At 38.9% G+C, this 23,497-nt stretch overlaps 1 protein-coding gene across 1 annotated transcript in view; it reads right to left on the reverse strand.

Annotated features, from left to right (window-relative positions):
* TERB2 (telomere repeat binding bouquet formation protein 2) overlaps positions 1-21,435 on the reverse strand; it is a 31,252-nt gene extending 9,817 nt beyond the window's left edge. Inside the window, exons 1-6 of the mRNA XM_006170737.3 lie at positions 21,318-21,435; positions 21,123-21,204; positions 19,804-19,943; positions 11,732-11,793; positions 6,615-6,700; positions 658-746 (exon numbers count right to left, since the gene is read on the reverse strand). Coding sequence (XP_006170799.1) covers positions 658-746; positions 6,615-6,700; positions 11,732-11,793; positions 19,804-19,943; positions 21,123-21,204; positions 21,318-21,381 — 523 coding nt within the window. The 5' untranslated portion in view covers positions 21,382-21,435. The remainder of the gene's footprint in view (positions 1-657; positions 747-6,614; positions 6,701-11,731; positions 11,794-19,803; positions 19,944-21,122; positions 21,205-21,317) is intronic.
* Between the last annotated feature and the right edge of the window lie 2,062 nt (positions 21,436-23,497).

The following is a 23,497-nucleotide window of genomic DNA, read 5'->3' on the forward strand; positions in this document are numbered from 1 at the left end:
AGAGATAGAGAGACAGAAAGCGAGAAATCACCCCCCCAGGAGGATGGCCATGCTACAATCCCTTCTCCTCCATTCTCCTCTCAGGATCTTGGGCACACACGCACATGCACCTGGCATGAGTTTAAGCCACCAGGTCCGGGACTCAAATCACAGTCAACTACATGGGAGTCCAGCGACATAGCCATTACACCGACTGCTGGTCCCACCCAGCATGAGTTTTAAGCTGTGGGGTCCCGATCTCAAACAGTGGTCAACTTCATGGGAGTGACATAACCATTTCACCATCTGGTCCTGGAAAGGTTGTCTTATATAGTCTATTTACATAATAAGTCTTACAAGTCTTATATATTTATCTTCCAAACAGAGACATTTGAGAGTAAAATCTGATGTTGGGCCAAAAGGCATAAATTGGGACTGTCTCAACACATGCTCACCCTATGTAGGTGGAGATGACCATTTCAGCACAAAAACATGAGGCCTATGCTTGGGTCAATTCTGCGGGATAATTTATTCAGTATATAAATGATATATCCTGCATTATCATTTTTAATAGATGGGGCTTTGCTTGCTAGGTATATAAAGTACAACAAATTTATTCTATATGATATTCTCGTTTCTTCCCTGCATGGGTTTACTCTAAATTTTATTTTAAATTACCTGTTACCATGTTGTTCACTGGGTAGTTCTGAAGAGGCAAGTACATCTGTTTTTCTATAACTGGAGTCCTTATAAAACTCTTTTCTGTGCTGTAAAGTTGAACATACAGAAAGTCACGTTCACAGTTTTTGGACTTGTTTTTATAAATGAGATCTTATTTAAAGTTAATATATATAGAAACTTAATTGCCCTTTGATCAGATTTCAGTTTTAATGGGTGAAAATGTTAACACAAACTTCTTTTGTATTTCTAAGGAATACAAGGACTCATGTACCGGGTCATCGGAAAAGGCATGATACATTTTTGCACAGAAAATTAGGTCATGACATCCCAGTAATTTGATAAATATTTTGAGGGTTTTTGGCCACTTCACAAAACAAATACTTATTGAGAGGGAGCTGGCAGGTGGTGTGGTGGTTAAGGTGCTGGACTCCCACATGGCCAACCATGTGGGAGTCCCAGACCTGGCAGCTTGCTTTCTCACTTTCCCTTGCTCTTTCTTTCACTTTGTTCCTCTCTGGTCAAATTAAAATAAATAAAGTAAAATAAAATAATTCTTTAAAAATACTTATTGAGATAATAGAGGCTTTCTAAATAATACATTTTTTCCCATACTATAACACAACAAATAAAAAGCAATGTCTAAAAAAACATGATGTATTGTACAATAAAATTTTTAAAAATTATTTCCTTTATTTTATTTATCATTATTGTTATTATTATTATTTTTAAATTTGACCCGAGTGAGACACAGAGAGAGAGCAAGGGAAGGGGCGAAAGCAAGCTGCCAGGTCTGAACTGTGGTCAGCCATGTGGGACTCCAACGCCTTTAACCACCACGCCACCTGCCATCCCTGAGGTTTACTTTTTATGGTATACTACGTATCATATCTACCTTGTCTATATCTATATGATACATATGTATGATGTGATACAGATAGGCATATATGATAGCTATATTTGAAGCAAAAACATAAGGAGACTTATGAAAAAAGTTTGTGAAAAAAAGGAATTAAAATACGAGTTTATATCAGTGAAAACATTTTTAACACACACAGTGAGTTTCAAGCCACTGAATCTGGGATTTGAATCACTGTTAACCATATAGGAGTCCAGCGATGTAACTGCTACATCTTCTGGACTCTTGAAATGACTTTTGAGTTTAAAAAAAAAAAAAATCTAAAATATACTCTAAATTATGCTTTGTGTGACTGTATGGTACAATCAATTATATTTTAAGTTTTAAAATGCTAAAATGTTCTCAATTAAAATAGCCTGTTTTCTTTCTTTCTTTCTTTCTTTCTTTCTTTCTTTCTTTCTTCTTTCTTTCTTTCTTTTTTAAATTTTGCCATGGGAACACAGAGAGAGATCTGGGGAGGGTGAGCGAGAAATCATTCCCCATATGGCATGGTCATGCTGCAATCCCTTCTTAATTTCTTCCTCCTGTCGAGATTTTGGGCACTCATGCACACACAGCCAGCATATTTTTCAAGCTGCTGGATCCAGAATTTGAACTGTGTAGTCAGCCATGTGGGATCCAGCTGCCTTAAGCACCATGCCACTGGCTGGCTCCTAAAATACCCTTTTTGTAACTGTGCCAAATAACAATGTTTACTATTCTTAGGCTACATATAACCAATAATACAATTGTATGAAAATGAAAATCTCAATTTAAAAAATTAAATTTAGGGCCAGCAGGTGGTGCAGAGGTTAAGATGCTAGATCACACACAGCCACATGGCACTGTCTTAGTCTTGGACCTGAAGGTTTAAACATATACCAGCTGCATGCGTGTGTGCCCAAAATTCCAAGAGGAGAAAGGAGGAGAAGGGAGGAGAAGGGATGTGGTGTGACTATTCCAACTGGGGGGTGATTTCTCATTTTCTCTCTCTCTCTCTCCCTATCTCTCCCCACCTTTGTCTCTCTCTGGTTAGCACATGCACTGTATATATAGCAAAATTTAAAAAAAATTTAATTAATTTTCCTAAAAATCCAAAATTACACTGATAGTGAAGACTTTTTAATTTCTTTTTAAAAATAATTATTTAACTTTATTCATTATTCTTCTTCAATTTGATCAGTGAGAGACACACACACACATACAGAGAGAAAGAAAAAGAGAGGAGCCATGTGGGAGTCCAGCACCTTAACCACCACGCCACTTTAATTTCTTTAAAGCAATTTCCTCTGTTTATCTCACCTTTGGGCCAGCCCATGGCATGGTGGGTACAGCAGATAGATCCCGCATGGCCTACAGTGTGGTTTGAGTCCCAGACACAGCGGCCTAAGAAGCATGCAGTCATGTGTGCATTCGTGTCCAAACTCCTGAAAGAAGAATGGAGGACACGGGATTGTGGTGTGACTACGGCCCACGGAGAGTGATTTTTCACTTTCTATCTCTTTCTTTCTCTGTCTCTCCTGGGTGAGTATATGTGTCCTCTGACAAATTGGAAAAAAAGAAAAGTTTATGAAAGTGTGATAAGAATAAACAAATCATAAACAATGAAATAATATGCCCTGCAGTGGCAGTACAAGAAAGAGGGTGCCACTGAGCCATGGCTAAGACTGCATGCTGGACCTGGGTTGGGTTCCAGGCATAACCAAAACAGACAAGGTGTACATGCCTATAGACCTAGCTGATTAGGAGGCTGGACGGGACAGAGGATCAGGATATGGTTTGATTCTGACAAAAATACTTCTCTCTGTCTCTCTCTCTCATGAAAATAAGCAACCAAGATGAAATACCGTGTGCAGCCACTACACGTCATAATATCAAGTAAGATTTTTTCAACAGGAGAAACTGTTCATAGAATATTAAATGTAAAATCAAGAGATAGACCATATATGCAGTATGAACTCAACTCTATTAAATGCATATATCTGCATAAAACTGGTGAGAAATGTAATAAAGTTGATGGTGTTAGCACTAACTGATGTGGTTGCTGTAATTTAAATTTGTATTCTTTTCTGTATTTTCCATTTTGAAAAATTACCTTCGTAATAATAATTTTTAAAAATTAAAATTAAAATTCATCCAATTCTCAGATGATTTTGAGAAAACAGAACAGTGGTTGAAAATCTGGACTCTGAATCAACTAGACTGGGTTTCAAAATCAGTTCCATTTCTGTGATAATACTGGATAAATGATTTAGCTTTCTGAAACATTCTTCAATTAAATGGGGGCTGGTAGTATTTATTTCATAAAATTGTGAGAGTTAAATGAAATATTGTGAACTGCTTAGCTCACAAGTTCCTTATATTTAGCAAGTGTACAATAATAGTTCATCACTTAGTAAATGTTTAATATTCACCAGTATTGTGCCAACAAAACAAATGCTTCAGGGTAGGTTGAGAATATATATTATCTATGTCCACACTGCACCCTCTGGTGGTTCCACAAAGAAAAGGCTCTAGGCAGATAACTATCTAACATTTATTCACATCCTTTGTCCATTTTTGTTGTTATTACTGGATTCGACATATTTTTTCTAGAACTCTTTGAATAGCAAGAAAATTAGCCTTTGTTGGAAAAGATCTTAAAACTGAAAAAAATTATATAAAGTAAGTTACTACTAATTTTTACATTGAAGAAAGACAACTATTTGAACTTACCTTTTTAAAAAATTTTGCCAGAAGGTGTGTGCACTCATGAGAGTTAGAGAGAGAGAGAGAAAGGGAGAAGAAAGAGAAAGCAAGAAAGTACCCTCGATGGAGCATGGTCACACCACAATCCCTGCTCCTCCACTTCTCTCTCCTTTTGGGATTTTGGGCATGCATACATGCACACAAAGTTGCTGGGTCCAGGACTTGAATTGTACAGTCAGCCATGTGGGATCCAGCCACCTTTTTTTTTTAATTATTTATTTTATTTTATTTATTTATTTATTTATTTATTTATTTATTTATTTATTTATTTATTTTGTGGTTGGCCATGTGGGAGTATCCAGTGCCTTAACCACCACGCCACCTGCTGGTCCCAAGGGATCCAGCCACCTTAACCCACACCATGGGCTGGACCTGATCATTTTTATTTCAGTAGCTAAATACCGGACTTTTGAAAAACTAATATTCCCTAGAAATATTTGGATACCACTGAATTGGAAAACATGGAATTAGGACTAGATCACTTATAAGTCTACAATGACAGGACCTCTCATAAATTGACCTAACACAATGGCAAGTCCTTGTTTGTTTGCCCTTTTTTTTTTTTTTTTTTTTTTTTTTTTTTTACACACGGTTTGGTCTTAGAGCACCTGCACTCACCTGAGAAAAAGAGACAGAGACAGTGAGAGGGAAAGTGAGAAATCACTGCCCAGGGGGACTGGAAACACCCCAATCCCTATTTCTCAACTCTCCTCCAGGGACCTTGAGCACACTCATACATTATACCTGGCATGATTACTAGTTACTAAACGGAGGACTCGAATCGTGGTCAGCCATGTGGGAGTCCAGCAACATAATTACTACATCATCTGCTGGCCCCTTGTTTGCTTTTTAAAAATTTGGTTTCTTCTTTTTTTTACAATTTGCCAGAGAATGTACTCATCAGAGACAGAGAGACACAGAGAGAGAAGAAAACAGTCCCCAAAGGGGCGAGGTCATGCTGCAATCTCTTCTCTATTTCTCCATCCTGTCAGGCTGTTGGGCACACACACACAACCTAGAGTTTTTCAAGCCTTTGGGGATAAGATTCAAACCATATGTTTGGCCATGTAGGATCTGGCCTCCTTAACCACTAGGCTATGGGGAAAGCCCTTAATTAATTAATTAATTTTTTTGGAGAGGTTTTCGCTATAAGGCGCGTGCGCTCGCCAGATAGACAGAGAGAGACAGAGAGACAGAAAGTGAGAGTTTTAAGCCACCGGGTCTGGGACATGAACCGCGGTCGACTATGTGGGGGTCCAGCGACATAGCCATTACGCTAACTGCTGGTTCCAAGGAAAGCCTTTAATTTTTAAGATCAAAGTAACTATATTACAAACTATATGGAAAGGAGAGGGTAAATAACCCTAACTTTCGATCCTAATAAAATTACTGGTAATCTTTAGTGCATACTCTTTCCTATTTAAAATATATATTTAAGGGATCAGCAGATGGCATAATGGTTACGTTGCTGGACTCCCACGTAGTTTACCATGGCTCAAGTCCTCCATCGACCTGATGACTAAAAACTCATGCCAAGCGTGTTTGCATGTGTGCCCAAGATCTGGAGAGGAGAGTGGAGAAGGGATTGCGGCGTGGCCATCCCCCCTGGGGGGTGATTTCTCGCTTTCTGTCTCTGTCTCTCTCTGTCTTTCTGGTGAGCACATGTGCCCTATAGCAAAAATCTCTCAAAAAACAAACCCCAATAAAATTAAAAAAAAAAAAAACTGTTCTCATAACATACATCAAATCCTCTCTCTTTTCTGTAAGGATAGTTGAGCACAACAGTTAAATGCATGGGCTCTGGAATTAGATTGACCCAGTTCAAACCTTGCTTTTCCCCAACTTAATAAAACTTTTATGACTTTGGGGAAACTAATATATCTTTCCTAATCCTAGATATTTTTTTTCCTGTAAAATGTGAATGGTGATATTGGTAATATTGATCTCAGAGAAAAACTGAAAATTAAATGAGATGGGACCAGCAGATGGCATAATGGTTACATCACTGGACACCTACATAGTCAAACGTGTAGTTCAAGTCCCAGACCCAGCGACTTAAAACTCACAATAGGCACATGTGCATGTGTGCCCAAGATCCCAAGAGAATGGAGGAGAAGGGATTGTGGCATGGCCATCTTCCTGGGGGAAGGGGTTACTTCTTGCTTTCTGTCTCTCTGTCTCTCTAGTGTGCACACACACCCTAGAGCAAAATTCTCTAAAAAAAAAAAAAATTAAATGAGATAAGCATATAATGTATATTCAAAGATGTCTACCTTGAATTTAATAACAATGAAGTATATTAATTCAATACCTTTTGGATAATTCCTTTTTGTGCTCTGTTTCTATTTCTCTGCTTTCCCTAAGGGTTTTTACCTCATTTGGTGCTACTTCATCATGCTGTGGATAGCAAAAGAAACCACATTTTAAAAATCAGCATACCAATGACCCTGACCCTGACCCTGACCTTTTCTTTACGGTTGTTTTCTCATTTATAAAACTCAACAATATTATTAATGATCTTTAAGGTCCTTTTAAACCATATCATAAAGTTCTAACATACTCAACCATTATTATCAAATAACAACCATTCTCTTATCACAGATGTCCCTGGAAACATTATGACAAGTCAAACATTAGATATTTTGATCCTTAGAACAACAAACTATTAGCTCCTAGCCAAAGATACTGAAAGAACTATATTGTTTTCAGATGATGACATATTGGGAGGAAAAACAAATTAGCCCAGCCACAGTGGCACAAGCAGTAGGGTACTATTGCACAGGCAATTGCTGGGGCAATGTGAGAGACCAACATTCAGATTCTGGAACAACCTTAACAGGCTGGGCATAGACACTGTAATCAGTGTCTATAATCATTAATTCAATATCCCCTACTATACAGCCTATCATTAAATTTCCCACAAAATGCCTTTTATATCTTATTTATTTATTTATTTGGTTAAAAAGGAAAAGTCCAGAACCCAGTCAGGTTTATACATCATACTTGGTTGTTATGTCTCTTAATCTAGAACAGTCCACTTGCCTTTTTTTTTTTCTTTTTTCCTTTCTTTCTTTTTTTTTTTTTAGAGGTTTTTGCTATAGGGCGCATGTGCTCACCAGAGAGACAGAAAGTGAGAAATCGCCCCCCAGAAGGAATGGCCATGCTGCAGTCCCTTCTCCTCCATTCTCCTCTCAGGATCTTGGGTACTCACGCACATGTGCCCGACATGAGTTTAAGCCACTGGGTCCGGGACTCAAACTGCGGTCAACTACATGAGAGTCTAGCGATGTAGCCATTACACCATCTGCTGGTCCCCACTTGACTTTTTTTTCTTTCTTTTTTTTTTTTTCTTGGAGAGGTTTTGGCTATAGGGCGCGTGCGCTCGCCAGACAGACAGAGACAGAGAGACGGAAAGCGAGAAATCACCCCCCAGGGGGGATGGCCACGCTGCAATCCCTTCTCCTCCGTTCTCTTGGGATCTTGGGCACGCACACATATGCGTCTGGCGTGAGTTTTAAGCCACCGGGTCCGGGATGCGAACTGCGGTCGAATACATGGGAGTCCAGCGCCATAGCCATTACGCTAACTGCTAGCTCTTGACTTGTATTCTTGAAGAGGTTCCGAAAGACTAGTTATTTATCACAGCAGGTTGAACATAATGAGGTTGTCTCAATTTTGCTGATGCTAAATTCAAGCAGTTGGGTAAGCTGGTGTCAGCCAGAACTCTCTATTGTAAAAGTATGATTGTTTACCTTTGTAATTAATGTTATCTGTGGGCAATAACTTGAGATCATGGTCCATAAATGACCCTTGCCTAAATCAATTATTATATTGGTGGCTGTAAAATGGGGATTTTTCTGTTCTATTATTATACGTGTGTGTGTGTAGTTTTTTTTTTCCAGAGAACATGCGTACTCACCAGAGACAGAAAGAGAGAGAGAGAGAATGCCTATAGTCATGCCACAATCCTTTCTCTTCCAAATCTTCCTCCTTTAGGGATCCTGAGCACACATGCATATACTCACCCTCTCCTGGCGTGTTTTTCAAGCCGTTGGGTTTGGGGCTCCAACCCTGTGGTCCACCATGTGGGATCCAGCTGTGTTAATTCCAAGGTCACGGAGCTGGCCCTTTCCTATATTTATTCACTGTTATTCTTCTGTAAAGAAAAATTTCCCTACCCCACCCTCTCTTTCTTTTTTCTTTTGTGCTTCCTTTTTTTTTTTTTCTTTTTTTTATGCTTTTGAAGAATTACTATGGACTCATGGAATTTTTTTTCATTTAATGTATTATAACCCCTTACTGTCATTATTCTTTTTAATGCTCAAATTATCCCAAATTTGGCTGTTGCATAAAGATTTTTAAAAGAGGTTTTTGCTATAGGGCTCAAAGAGACAGAAAGCGAGAAATCATCCCCCAGCGGGGATAGCCATATGGCATCCCTTCTTCTCCAGTCTCCTCTCAGGATTTTAGGCAAGCACACACATGCAACCAGCATGAGCTTTAAGCCACAAGATCCAGGCCTGGAACTGCAGTTGACTACATGTGAGTTCAATGATGTAACCATTACACCATCTGCTGGTCCCTTGCATAAAGATTTTGAAGTAAGTCAAAAGCACAACTAAATTTGAAGAAGTATGGCAAAGGGTATAAAACACCAGTTTTCAATATTATACATATTTTTGCACATAGTAGGTTATATTATCATTATTGCTGTCTGTCAAACAATGCACATATATACAAGGTTACTCATTAAATTGAAAGGGTACATTATTCCAGCAGAAAATGAATAGCTCAGGAGCCAGGACATTTGTATATGAAGCAAAGATTTAGTTACACAGGACACAAAAGCATGAGGTAAAAATCTGTAACCATTTTTCTAGTGAAATATAATGAACAAAAACACTTTCCCACACTTATTTTAGAGACATTGTGGAATTTTTATAGCATTTTTATAAAATACACTTAGAGAGAATATTAGGAAATTTTTAATATGCCAATGACTTCATGTTATTAAGACTGTTTCATTCCAAGTTATACAAATTTTAACTCAAGTTCAGTCAGTATTTTCAAGTGAAAGATAGCCTAAATGGAATTGGATTTTCTTTGGTTCTGTTAAAAATTTTGGTACAACCTACTAAACTATGGCTAAAGTATTGATTCAAGTACAATAATAGAAAAACATAAGTGGCAAAATATTAAAATGTTCTAGGAGAGGGGAAGGTGAGTAAAAAGCATTATTTAAACAGATTGAACAGGGGAGGATGTCTGTACTGGCTCCATCTTCTTGCTTAAAGTCACCTGGGTCTCGAGCTGCCTGATCAGGATTCTCATCTAAAGTGGAAGGACAAGTCAGGATTTGAGGTACTCTTATTACATGATTCACTTTCCAGAATGAGACACCCTTCAAAACTGAGTCATCGGTAGAATTAGGTGAGCTAGGCTCTGTGATAGTGCTGTCCAGAACGTATCCTTTCTATAATGACATCTGTTGGGGTCCCACCTAGCTTACAAAATTTTTTTAAGGTATGGTTTATTATTTTGGTGCAATTTTTTTAATCTATACAATTTTTTTCATAATATGTATTTTCCATAAACTTCTCCCCTTCCCCCCTTGCCATGTGGTTCACTCTCTGGCCACCTTCAGTTTTTTACTAAGTGTCAACTTCTTAGTGACAGCTTCTTTGACAACTCCTTTTAAAACTGCTACCTCTACCTGGATGTGCTCTAGCCCTTCCTGCGATTTATTTCCTGTTACTTTCTCATGCGCTATTCAATTCTCTTACGGAGTATCTTCTGTTTCTTTCCTTTCTCTCCCTGGAAAGGTCTGAGAGGGCAGCAATTTTCCTGTTTTACTGTAATCCCACAGCTGGCTTATCACAGCGACAGCAGAGCTCAGACTCTCTACTCCGAGTCACAACAAATGCCAGAAGGACACAAACTCTCTCTGCCCCAGCCCCTGGGATGGGCTCCAGTGCCCACTGCCTGCTGGAGGCCATGCCCACCGATGTCACTGATCAACATGACCTGGGTGTTGGCAGGGATGTGCTGCTTGAAGACCTGATGCTGCTCCTCTCCCACCAGTGCCACGTGGTGCCCAGAGGTATCCAGGACCTTGACAGGTGTCAGGACAAACAGGCGAAACCAGCCCTCGGGGCTCACTGCCACCACTAGGTTCTTCCGTTTGTTACAGACAACCCCAATCCCAATGCAAGTCAGCATTCCCTAGCAGGAACAGGTGAGTCACAGCCAGTTGTCATCATTCTTACATACAACTTTCCGCTGGTGTTGCTTTCCACTAGTTCATTGAAGGTGTCGTTATGGAGGTCTCCGAGGCAGATGTGTGCAGGGAGAGACTCCTGCTGACCGCCAGTGCCACACATTGTGCTAGCTAACCGACTGGGAGGCACATCCCAGGGGCAGAGGGTTCCAGGAGCCCAAAAAAATGTCACCCATCAGCCGCCCAACCAGAAGGCCTTAGCTTACAATTTTTAATCTCTGAAATTCTATCTCTACCCCCACCTCAATATTATACATATTTATTGAAGAGTGTTAATTAAAACACTTAAAAATAGCATAGCACAGAATTAAATCAATCAAAATCTACATTGGGGTAAAAACTGGTAAATATCATGAACCTATTACTTTTGTTTCATGTATTTTATTTACTTCATGAGAAAAAAGTGTGTGCACATAAGAGAGAGAGAGAGAGAACGAGCGAGACAGGCACACCCTGGACAGGGTCTCATCACATTGCAATCCCCTTTCCCTAGTCCTCCAGCTAGTCAGGATCTTGAGTGTTATGTATACTCAGTATGTGTAGCAGGTCAGCTAGGGACCCAAACCTGTGGTTGGCCATATGACTTCCAGCAGTGCATTAAGTGCTGTCCTGCTTATGCCACTGAGGTTTGTTATAACTTAATATTGCTGACAGAGCAAATTTTAAAATTTATTATGTGAATAATTCTATTTATACAAATATATTTCGTTTTCACTAATGTGCTACTATAAAAACAATGTCAAGCCAAAAAATATGGAATAAAAGCATGTCCCTTCAATTTTTTAACATGGGGCCAAAAGGTGGCATGATAGTTAAGGTGCTAGATCTCACATGGCCGATTCCACAGTTTGGGTCCTAGAGCCAGTGACCTGAAAAACACGCTAGCTGTGTGTGTGTGTGCACACGTGCATGTCCAAAGAGAGGAGAAGAAGGGATTGTAGCTTGGCCATCCCCCAACGGGGTGATTCTCACTTTCCCTCTCTTTATATCTCTCTCTGACTCTCTCCAGAGAGTGAACATGCTCTATGGCAAAAACATCTAAAAAATTTTTTTCTTCTTAATCATGATGTTAACATGTAATAAATAAATATGTTTAGGATTACACTGCTTTCAGAAAATTTTGTAACTGTATCTTCTTAATTTATTCTTACCTTTTCTATCAGAAAATGTTGGTCTTGTTCCCAAATAAAGCTACCAATTTTTCTTCTTATTTCTGTGGTGAGAAAAACAAATCCAATACCATTAACATTTTTGTAGACTCTCCTAACTTTTTCCTGAAGTCTGAAATATCTAAACCAGCATTATTCTACTTTCATCAAAATCACCTGAAGTATTTGTCAAACTACAGGTTCCTATTGAGTCAGATTATTGTGGAATAGCTCACGAATTTGCATTCAACAAGCTCCACAGATGATTTAATGCATTATGATAATCGTTATTTAATTATAACAAAATACTTCATCTGAATCTAATTATGAGTGAACAATCATACAAACCCAGAATATGGACCATACCACAAGACAACCAACTGGTCTGAACTATTCAAATCATTGTAGACTTTTCCTGCTGGGATATATACCTTAATTACACTCAGTGTCTCCATTAAGTCAAGCATTAATAAAGAAGACAATGGGAGCTGGCAGGTGACGAGGTGGTTAAAGGCACTGGATTCCCACATGGCTGACTATGGTTCGAGTCCTGGACCTGGTGGCTTGCTTTCCCACTTTCCCTTTCTCTCTCTCTCTCTGTGTCTCTGTCTGGTCAAAGTGAAAAGTAATAGTAACAAATGGAATTAAATAAATAAATAAATAAATCTTTTTTTTTTTAAAATGGCAATGTCCAGTCAAAAAGTATAAAATTGCTGAATCTATAGAGCAGAGGACCTTAAGAATGAATTTACTTAGCTAAAATAAGGGTGATAAACAATATACTCAGTAGGCATGGTAATGCAGGAATTCTATAGTGGTCAGTATATTGAAGGACTGAGTATATCATCATCCTAATGCAATGATCTCAAAAGTTTTCATAATAGTCCACTGGAGGACAAAGAGTAACATTACTCTAGACTTTTGCAGTCCAACTTGAGAGCCATTAGCTACTTGTGTAACTAGACCAAACTGAGATGTGTTGTAAGTGTATAATAAACTCAGGATTTCAAACAGTATAAAAAAAAGGAAAGTATCTCAATAATTTTTATATGATTATATATTGAAATACCAATAGGTTGAATATATTAGGTTAAATAAAATATATTTTAAAAATTAATTTCACTTCTTTTTATTTTCTTTATTCTTTAATGTGGTTACTAGAAAATTTTAAATTCATGTGTCCCACACATACATTTCACATTTTCACTGAACTAAATACTATTCTAGGTGGAGAAAAATACATTTAATTTTTAAAATGAGCATGTCTTCATTTAAAACAAACTTTAAAAAATATAAATACAGGAGCCAACAGATGGTGTGGTAGGTAAGACACTGGACTCCCACATGGCTGATCCCAGTTCAAGTCCCCAACTCAGAGACTTGAAAATCATACCAGGTGCATGTGCATGCATGCCCAAAATCTGGAGAGGAGAATAGAAGAGAAGGGATTCCAGCATGGTCATCTCATGGGGGATGGGGGAATGATTTCTCACTTTCCTTCTCTATCTCTCTCCAGTGAGCACATACACCCTATGACAAAAACCTAAAATAAATAATATATATAAATATATGTTAATATAAGATGCTAAACTTAAAGATAGATTAGGAATGATCATTTAAAATCAGGTCAAATAATCATTCTACAATATAAGCTCCTTAAAGGTGGGGATTCACTGATTGACACACATAGTTCTTGATAAATCATTTCTCTCACTCAGCTCATCATTAATTTATTTGCATAACTGTGTAGAACAATTTAGTGTTATAAATTATAACTAGGTCTTGACAGGATATCAAATATGGAAGAAACCCAATCTCGGGTTTCTAAAGGCTCTTCTATGGAAATACTTTTCAAGTTTTTTGTTTTGTTTTTGTTTTTAGTATTCTTCTCGATAGAAATCTGTTCTCAGCCTTAATCTGTCATTCTGAGATGGGTACATATTAATTGGATAGACAAGGTATACAACAAGAATTGAGTAATAATACAAGACCTACAAAGATGTTATATTTAAAGTTTATCCAGAAGATTTCAACCACCAAAGACCCTCTGCCCAGACCTCACCCTCCTGCTTCCCAGTCTAGCCAGGAGTCAGGATAAGCCAATTAGCATCCATGTATAACTGAGTTCTGAACAGCCCATTCAGGGATTTCAACCACCAAAGACTCTCTGCCCCAAAATATCTGAACACTTTTAGGGTAACATTAACCCTTGATTTTCATTGAGTCAGTTGTGCAAAGGGAGAAAAATGGTACTGTTCACAGACTGTAAGTCACTTCCTTCTGCATTCCTCTGATTGCTCAGATTTAACTCCAAAAAATAGGAAAAAATGTATAGTCTATCAGATGACTAGAAACCACCACAGAAGCACAAGAAATATGAGAAACAAACAAAAAAATCTCTCCTCTAATGGAAAAGAGTAACTCCTCTTTCTCCACAAATAATATAAGGGGGGAACCACCAGCTAATGTAATGGCTATGTCGCTGGACTCCCACATAGTTGACCGCGGTTCGCGTCCCGGACTCGGTGGCTTAAAACTCATGCCAGGCGCGTGTGCGTGCGTGCCCAAGATCCCGAGAGGAGAATGGAGGAAAAGGGATTGACCATCCCCCCGGGGGGTGATTTCTTGCTTTCTGTCTCTATGTCTCTCTCTGTCTGGCGAGTGCACGTGCCCTATAGCAAAAACCTCTCCAAAATTTTCTATCAGAAAATGTTGGTCTTGTTCCCAAATAAAGCTACCAATTTTTCTTCTTATTTCTGTGGTGAGAAAAACAAATCCAATACCATTAACATTTTTGTAGACTCTCCTAACTTTTTCCTGAAGTCTGAAATATCTAAACCAGCATTATTCTACTTTCATCAAAATCACCTGAAGTATTTGTCAAACTACAGGTTCCTATTGAGTCAGATTATTGTGGAATAGCTCACGAATTTGCATTCAACAAGCTCCACAGATGATTTAATGCATTATGATAATCATTATTTAATTATAACAAAATACTTCATCTGAATCTAATTATGAGTGAACAATCATACAAACCCAGAATATGGACCATACCACAAGACAACCAACTGGTCTGAACTATTCAAATCATTGTAGACTTTTCCTGCTGGGATATATACCTTAATTACACTCAGTGTCTCCATTAAGTCAAGCATTAATAAAGAAGACAATGGGAGCTGGCAGGTGACGAGGTGGTTAAAGGCACTGGATTCCCACATGGCTGACTATGGTTCGAGTCCTGGACCTGGTGGCTTGCTTTCCCACTTTCCCTTTCTCTCTCTCTCTCTGTGTCTCTGTCTGGTCAAAGTGAAAAGTAATAGTAACAAATGGAATTAAATAAATAAATAAATAAATTTTTTTTTTTTAAATGGCAATGTCCAGTCAAAAAGTATAAAATTGCTGAATCTATAGAGCAGAGGACCTTAAGAATGAATTTACTTAGCTAAAATAAGGGTGATAAACAATATACTCAGTAGGCATGGTAATGCAGGAATTCTATAGTGGTCAGTATATTGAAGGACTGAGTATATCATCATCCTAATGCAATGATCTCAAAAGTTTTCATAATAGTCCACTGGAGGACAAAGAGTAACATTACTCTAGACTTTTGCAGTCCAACTTGAGAGCCATTAGCTACTTGTGTAACTAGACCAAACTGAGATGTGTTGTAAGTGTATAATAAACTCAGGATTTCAAACAGTATAAAAAAAAGGAAAGTATCTCAATAATTTTTATATGATTATATATTGAAGTACCAATAGGTTGAATATATTAGGTTAAATAAAATATATTTTAAAAATTAATTTCACTTCTTTTTATTTTCTTTATTCTTTAATGTGGTTACTAGAAAATTTTAAATTCATGTGTCCCACACATACATTTCACATTTTCACTGAACTAAATACTATTCTAGGTGGAGAAAAATACATTTAATTTTTAAAATGAGCATGTCTTCATTTAAAACAAACTTTAAAAAATATAAATACAGGAGCCAACAGATGGTGTGGTAGGTAAGACACTGGACTCCCACATGGCTGATCCCAGTTCAAGTCCCCAACTCAGAGACTTGAAAATCATACCAGGTGCATGTGCATGCATGCCCAAAATCTGGAGAGGAGAATAGAAGAGAAGGGATTCCAGCATGGTCATCTCATGGGGGATGGGGGAATGATTTCTCACTTTCCTTCTCTATCTCTCTCCAGTGAGCACATACACCCTATGACAAAAACCTAAAATAAATAATATATATAAATATATGTTAATATAAGATGCTAAACTTAAAGATAGATTAGGAATGATCATTTAAAATCAGGTCAAATAATCATTCTACAATATAAGCTCCTTAAAGGTGGGGATTCACTGATTGACACACATAGTTCTTGATAAATCATTTCTCTCACTCAGCTCATCATTAATTTATTTGCATAACTGTGTAGAACAATTTAGTGTTATAAATTATAACTAGGTCTTGACAGGATATCAAATATGGAAGAAACCCAATCTCGGGTTTCTAAAGGCTCTTCTATGGAAATACTTTTCAAGTTTTTTGTTTTGTTTTTGTTTTTAGTATTCTTCTCGATAGAAATCTGTTCTCAGCCTTAATCTGTCATTCTGAGATGGGTACATATTAATTGGATAGACAAGGTATACAACAAGAATTGAGTAATAATACAAGACCTACAAAGATGTTATATTTAAAGTTTATCCAGAAGATTTCAACCACCAAAGACCCTCTGCCCAGACCTCACCCTCCTGCTTCCCAGTCTAGCCAGGAGTCAGGATAAGCCAATCAGCAGCCATGTGTATTTGAGTTATGAGCAGCCTTATTCAGACATTTCAACCATTGAAGACCCTCTGCCCAGACTTCATCCTCCTGCTCCCCAGTCTAGCCAGGAGTCAGGATAAGCCAATTAGCATCCATGTATAACTGAGTTCTGAACAGCCCATTCAGGGATTTCAACCACCAAAGACTCTCTGCCCCAAAATATCTGAACACTTTTAGGGTAACATTAACCCTTGATTTTCATTGAGTCAGTTGTGCAAAGGGAGAAAAATGGTACTGTTCACAGACTGTAAGTCACTTCCTTCTGCATTCCTCTGATTGCTCAGATTTAACTCCAAAAAATAGGAAAAAATGTATAGTCTATCAGATGACTAGAAACCACCACAGAAGCACAAGAAATATGAGAAACAAACAAAAAAATCTCTCCTCTAATGGAAAAGAGTAACTCCTCTTTCTCCACAAATAATATAAGGGGGGAACCACCAGCTAATGTAATGGCTATGTCGCTGGACTCCCACATAGTTGACCGCGGTTCGCGTCCCGGACTCGGGGGCTTAAAACTCATGCCAGGCGCGTGTGCGTGCGTGCCCAAGATCCCGAGAGGAGAATGGAGGAGAAGAAATTGTGGTGTGGCCATCCCCCCCGGGGGGTGATTTCTTGCTTTCTGTCTCTATGTCTCTCTCTGTCTGGCGAGTGCACGTGCCCTATAGCAAAAACCTCTCCAAAAAAATAAAAATAATAATACAAGGGAACACATGGAATTGTCAGATAAAGAATTTAAAATATTCATAGCCATAAAGCTAACACAGATGCAAGAGAATAGAGACAACGAACTCCAGAAGATGCAGAAGAGACACCAAGTTCCAGGAGATGAGGAAGTTCTTGCATGATCTGAAAGAGAAGATACACATCATAAAAAAGAATCAAACAGAATTGTTAGAGATGAAGGCTGTAATACAGGAAATGGAAACCTCCCTTGAAAATATCAAAACCAGATTAGATTATGCAGGAGATCAATTTTCAGATGTAGAAGATAGAACCTCTGACCTAAAAAAATTTACCAAAAAGACTGAGAAAATAACCCCCCAAAATTAGAATAACATATGAATACTACTAGATACCATTAGATGCCCAAACATCAGGATCATCGGTATCCCAGGTGAAGAAACTAATAAAGGCATTGATAATTTATTCATTGAAATCCTGGAAGAAAACTTTCCAAATCTTGAGAGGCATTCAAATATCCAGATCCAAGAAATACAAAGGATCCCACATAGAATCAACACAAGAAGATCTTCTCCAAGGCACATCATAGCCAGATTAGCCAAAACCACAGACAGAGACAAGATACTAAATTTGGCAAGAGAGAAACGTCAAGTTACTTTCAAAAGATATCCCATCAGGCTAATGCCATACCTCTCATCAGAAACTATGCAAGCAGGGACCAGCAGTTAGCGTAATGGCTATGTCGCTGGACTCCTACGCAGTTGACCATGGTTCGCATCCTGGACTCAGTGGCTTAAAACTCACGCCGGCTGCATGTGCGTGCATGCTCAGGATCCCGAGAGGAGAATGGAGGAGAAGGGATTGTGGCGTGGCCATCCCCCCTGCGGGTGTGTGTGTGTGTGTGTGTGTGTGTGTGTGTGATTTCTCGCTTTCTGTCTCTGTCTCTCTCTGCCTGTCTGGCAAGCGCATGCGCCCTATAGCAAAAACCTCTCCAAAAAAAAAGAAAAGAAAAAGAAACTATGCAAGCAAGGAAAGAATGGGAAAATATATTCAAAGTGTTAAGTGAAAAACAATTTCAACCAAGAATACTATACCCGGCAAGATTATCTTTCATAGAGAAAAAAAAGACAAAAATATTCTCAGATAAACAAAACCTGAAAGAATTTACCAACACCAGACCAGCTCTCGAAGAAGTGCTGAAGAGAGTGCTATACCAAGAAAACTAAAGTCAGACACACAAAAATAAGAGTATAAGAAACAACCAAGAGAATGGCCAGCCTAATGGTAGGGACAATTGCGGAGTTGAATGTTAACTTCCAGAGTTTAAATGGAAAGATCAGACCATAGTAATAGTAACACAGCAAATTCAATAGAAGAGAGATTATGTGAGTCTGAACTAGTGAAATAGAATTCTTTTACTTTAGACTAAAACATTACTGATTTTCTTTGATGCTTTGCTTTCCATATTTAAGGATTTCTGTCTTCTCTTGAACTGTTGATAGGTTCATCAACCTACTGTTTGAACTGAATTCTAACCTTTTTCTTGGCTTTAAGTTTTAAGCAAATTTCTCTTAATATCTTTTTATTTTGATCTATTAAAACTAAATATTTTTCATTAAAAATGCATTGAAATATCTATTATCTATTTAATGACTGCAGTAAGCTATAGCCCAATCAAGATGCTACTTTATAATATGTTCACTTTACTCAGTGAAGTTTACACCTAAAGTCAGACATGCATTCATAAATACGTATATATTAGTTGTGTTTGCTAGTGAAAGTCTTTAAATTAATTAAGATCTTAAGTGATGCAATAAAATGTGAAAAAAAAAAAGGGCACGGAAAACTGTACATGCCAGAGACAATGTGGGAGAAGGGGAGAGTTGACAGAGGGTGAGAGGTAGGGAATTGGGGTGGGGGGGGAGAGCAAAATATATAAGAAACAAGAAATAGAAAGTTATTTGTTGATGGTAACATGTGTGGTAATATCCTTGATTGAGCTGATATACAATGTATACTGGATGGAAAATCTCATTTTATATACTATATTGATGTACAGTGAATGATTGTAAATTAATTAAATAGGCCTATTATCCAATCAGTCTTTAAATATCAGGGGAAATTTTTCAGGAAAATAATAAAGAGATTAGAAACTAGCCATGAACATATTTATTAAATGTCCAGCACACATCATAAATACCTTAATGAATTACTGCACTAGTCTCAAAATGGGAGCAGTTAAGCATCTTGTTTAAGATGACAAAATTAGTAAGCCTGAGATCATGGCCAGTGAGCACTGTGAAGGCAAGATTTGCATCTGTCTCATCATCAGTGAATCCCCAGAACCTGGGATGAAAGCTGGCACACAGGAGAAGCTCACTAAATGTGCAAATAAACAGTGAAACAAAGTCAGGATATATACCCAAGTCAATGTGATCCAAAGTCCATGCTTTTTGCATTTATATTAAATCATACAAAATTCAAAAATCTTTTATTGAGAACTAAGATCAATAAAATTGGATTTGGCTGTTTAACAGGGATTGGTTGAACGATCTTTGCTAACCTTCTTGCAGGCATGTGGGAGGAAGAATAAAATGACCTAGAGCCACTGAGTTTTTTACTTCACCATTAGCTACAGCAGCAAGATAGTAGGCATGAAAAACTGTAGCATTGTCTTCTAAGTAGTCAGGGCTTTGATATATCCTAAAAGAAAGAAAGAAAATCTTTTCAGTTATGAAATAAACAAAAGAGCAAATGACTAGAAGTTGAGGATGGTTACATCCAAGGATACATTTATGCTGGTCCTTTTTTTCTGTCAAGGAAGAAGAAACACATAGCATAAGATAGTAGTAGTTATGAGGCCTAAATCTAGGCAAATCTTAGTTCTAGAGACTTGGTTAATGATTATATGAATTTAGAAACTCGACCTAAAGTACTGTTTACTGGACATCTACAGTAGACTGAGAGCCAGCAGCCTATGACTTCTATTCACAATCACTGCTATACAGAGGGGTCCATTAATTCTGAGGTAAAGTGGGCATGCAGTCAGTGAAGACTTTACAAGTAGAAGACAGTATCTTTTCTAGGTGGGTAAAAAGGTAAGCAAGGAAGAGAAGAAGAAAGGGAAGGGAAGGGAAGGGAAGGGAAGGGAAGGGAAGGGAAGAGAAGGGAAATGGATGCGTAAAGGCACAATAAATTGGGAAATAAACAAGGTAGGCACTAGCCAAAATCTCAACCTGTAGGAAATTTGGAGGAGAGCAGGGCAGGAGGATGGTAGGGCCTAGATCAGATCTGTTTTGTAAACATCTGACAGCAATGTGGAGGGGGATCACAAGGGTCCAATTTGAAGCAGAGTAACCTCTTAAAAGTTTCTGCAGTAGTCTGGGTTTGGAGACAACTAAGCTGATACAACAATAAAATAGTGGCAGTGAGGATGAAGAACAATTATAGGGATCAATTAATGATATGTGGTCACTCAGTGATTAATGAGGGTAGGGGTTGTTATTCAAAGGAGACTAAGAAGGTTTTCGCTTGGACAACACAGGACCTGGAGTTGGTATGAGGGGTAATCAGAAGATTTGGCTGAGGCAGGTTGAATATGAGGGGCCTCCCCGTGGAGCTGCAAGACAGCAGGAAACACACGGCTGGATATCAGGAAGAGACCCAGGGACAAAGTAGACGGCCATGACTTTGGGATGGACTCAGATGAAGAAAGGTTATATATCCCAACTCTCCCGACCCCTCAACATCTAGACATCTAGGACTGAAAATGCGTTCATCTCTAGTCTCACTCTTTCGTCAATATTGATCAGTAACAGCAACTCCACCCTCAACTCCGGCTCATCCTAACACAAGAGGCACTGCCTGGAAGCCCTGAGATACCTCAGCGTGTCCGGGTGCGAAGCGTCACAGCTGAACAGGAAGTCGGCAGTCGGCGGGTCGCTGACCGTCCCTCCTTCAGCCGCTGTGGAGGCAAGGACATGGGGTGTGCCTAGCAGGCACCCTGGCTCCAAGGCATTGGCGAGGGGAGGGAGCACCCCACACCACCTTACCCACCCCTTCCGCCCTACTTCCTACCCCAGAGCTGCTTCAGGTCCGGGTGGACGCTGCGGCAAAACCAAGCGCGCTGCCCTTGAAACATGGCGCAGCCTTGCCTCTCAGGCTGTGGGCAGGAGCCTGGATGGAGCTGAGGTCGCTGATTGGCTCCAGGTCTGAAGCCGGCCTCGCTGATTGGCTCCCGACGGCAATGAGCGGGAAAGGCCTGAGGCCGGAGGAAGATGACTGGTAGCTCAGACGCGCTGACGGGCTCACTAGGTTGTTTCCAAGCTTCCCAGACTTACTCTGATGCGAAAGATGAGGGGCACTGGGCCTGGTGAGTTGTTTTTGTTTTTGTTTTTTTCCCTAGAGGTTTTTGCCATAGGGAGCGTACACTCATCAGGGAGAGAGACAGAGACAATCAATCTCTTTTCTTCCTTTCTGGTCCCAGCCTGGGGAGTTTATTTATTTGGGGGGGATAGAGATTTTTGCCTTAGAGTGCCTGTGCTCCCCACAGAGAGAGACAGAGACTGTGAGAGAGAACGTGAGAAATCATCCCCCAGGGGAGATGACCCTTCCGCAATCCCTTCTCTTCCATTCTCCTGAGATCTTAGGCATGCATGCACTGGTGCCCAGGGTGAGTTTCAAGCCCACCAGTCCGGGACTTCAACTGAAGTCTACTATTTGGGAGTTCAGTGATGTAATCGCTATGCCATCTGCTGGATCTGGCCTGGTGATTTTTAACCTTAAGTATTAAAAATATTTTTGTACTATGTGGTACAGGCATGGCTGCAGGTTCTGTAGCATCAAGTATTATTTTGAAGCAGAACTCATGTTATTGTTTCATCTATAAATGCTTCCATTTGAATACCTAAAATATGTAGATATTTTACAAATGAAACCATACCATTTTCCCACTTAAAACGTATCTTTTTAGGGGCAAGCAGGCAGCATGGTGATTAAGGTGCTAGAATCCTACATGGCTGACTGTGGTTTGAATCCTGGACCCAGCAGCTTGAAATACACTGGGAGCTTGTGTGTGCCCAAGATCCCCAGAGAATGGAGGAGAAGGGATTTTAGAGTGGCCATCTCTCCCGGGAGGTGATTTCTCGATTTTTGTCTCTCTGGCAAGCACACACACCCTGTACAAAAATCCCTCTAAATAATAATATTTTTTAATATAGTCAGCTATTGCCATTGTTCAAAATTCCAGTTTTCTCCAAATTGTCATGTTTTTATTTTACAGCCCACTCACCACCACTGCCCTCCACCTTGCCCACGCACATCAATTTTGATAAGTTAGATTTTTCTGATGTTGATATAAAATTCCAAAATTATTGGTTTAAAATATTTTATTGTCATGGCCAGCAGGTGGCAGTGCTGGCCTTCTATGTGCCCAACAGTGATTCAAGTCCAAGACCTGGCCACTTCCTTTCTCACTTTCCCTCTCTCTGTCGTTCCCTAGTGAGCATGAGGCCCTATAGCAAATTAAAAATAGTAATAATGATAAATGAAATTAAATAAAAAGAATTCTAAAAAATATTTTATTGTCTTTTTTAGTGCCTGCAGTCTTTGTTGTAAATTTTTTTTTCCATTTCTAATACTGGTTATTTGTTACTTCTCGCTTTTTATTTCCTAGTCTCATAAGAGATTTGTCCATTTTATTAGCCTTTTCAGAGAATAAACTTCTGGTTTTGTTGTTAATACTCTCATGTATTTCTTTTCTGTATCATTAATTTGAGCTCTTCCTTCTATTTCCTTTACTTTTTTTTTTTTTAATAGGTTTTTTACCTTAGGGCATGTGTGTGTGTGTGAGAGAGAGAGAGAGAGAGAGACAGTAAGAAGGAAAGTGAGAAATCACCCCCCGGGGGATGACCATTGCTGCAATCCCTTCTCCTCAATTCTCTTCCCAGGATCTTGGGTGCATACATATGCACCCAGCATGATTTTCTAGCCACCAGGTCTGGGACTCGAACCATGGTTGACCTTGTGGAGTCCAGCAAGGTAACTGCTATACCATCTGCTGGCGCCCTACTTCCTGTAGTTTTAAATTGTTCTTCTTTTTCTAGTTTCTTGAAATAGATGGTTTTTATCCTTTGTTTTCCCAATATGTGCATGTAAGGATATAATTTTCCCCTAAAACTGTGTCAAAAGTTTTTGAAGTGTCAGTGTTTATTGTTGTTCAATTCAAAGTATTTTCAGATTTTCAATAGGAGTCTTTT

Source organism: Tupaia chinensis, unplaced genomic scaffold (genome assembly GCF_000334495.1).
Source record: "Tupaia chinensis unplaced genomic scaffold, TupChi_1.0 Scaffold148874_1, whole genome shotgun sequence".
Lineage (NCBI taxonomy): Eukaryota > Metazoa > Chordata > Mammalia > Scandentia > Tupaiidae > Tupaia > Tupaia belangeri.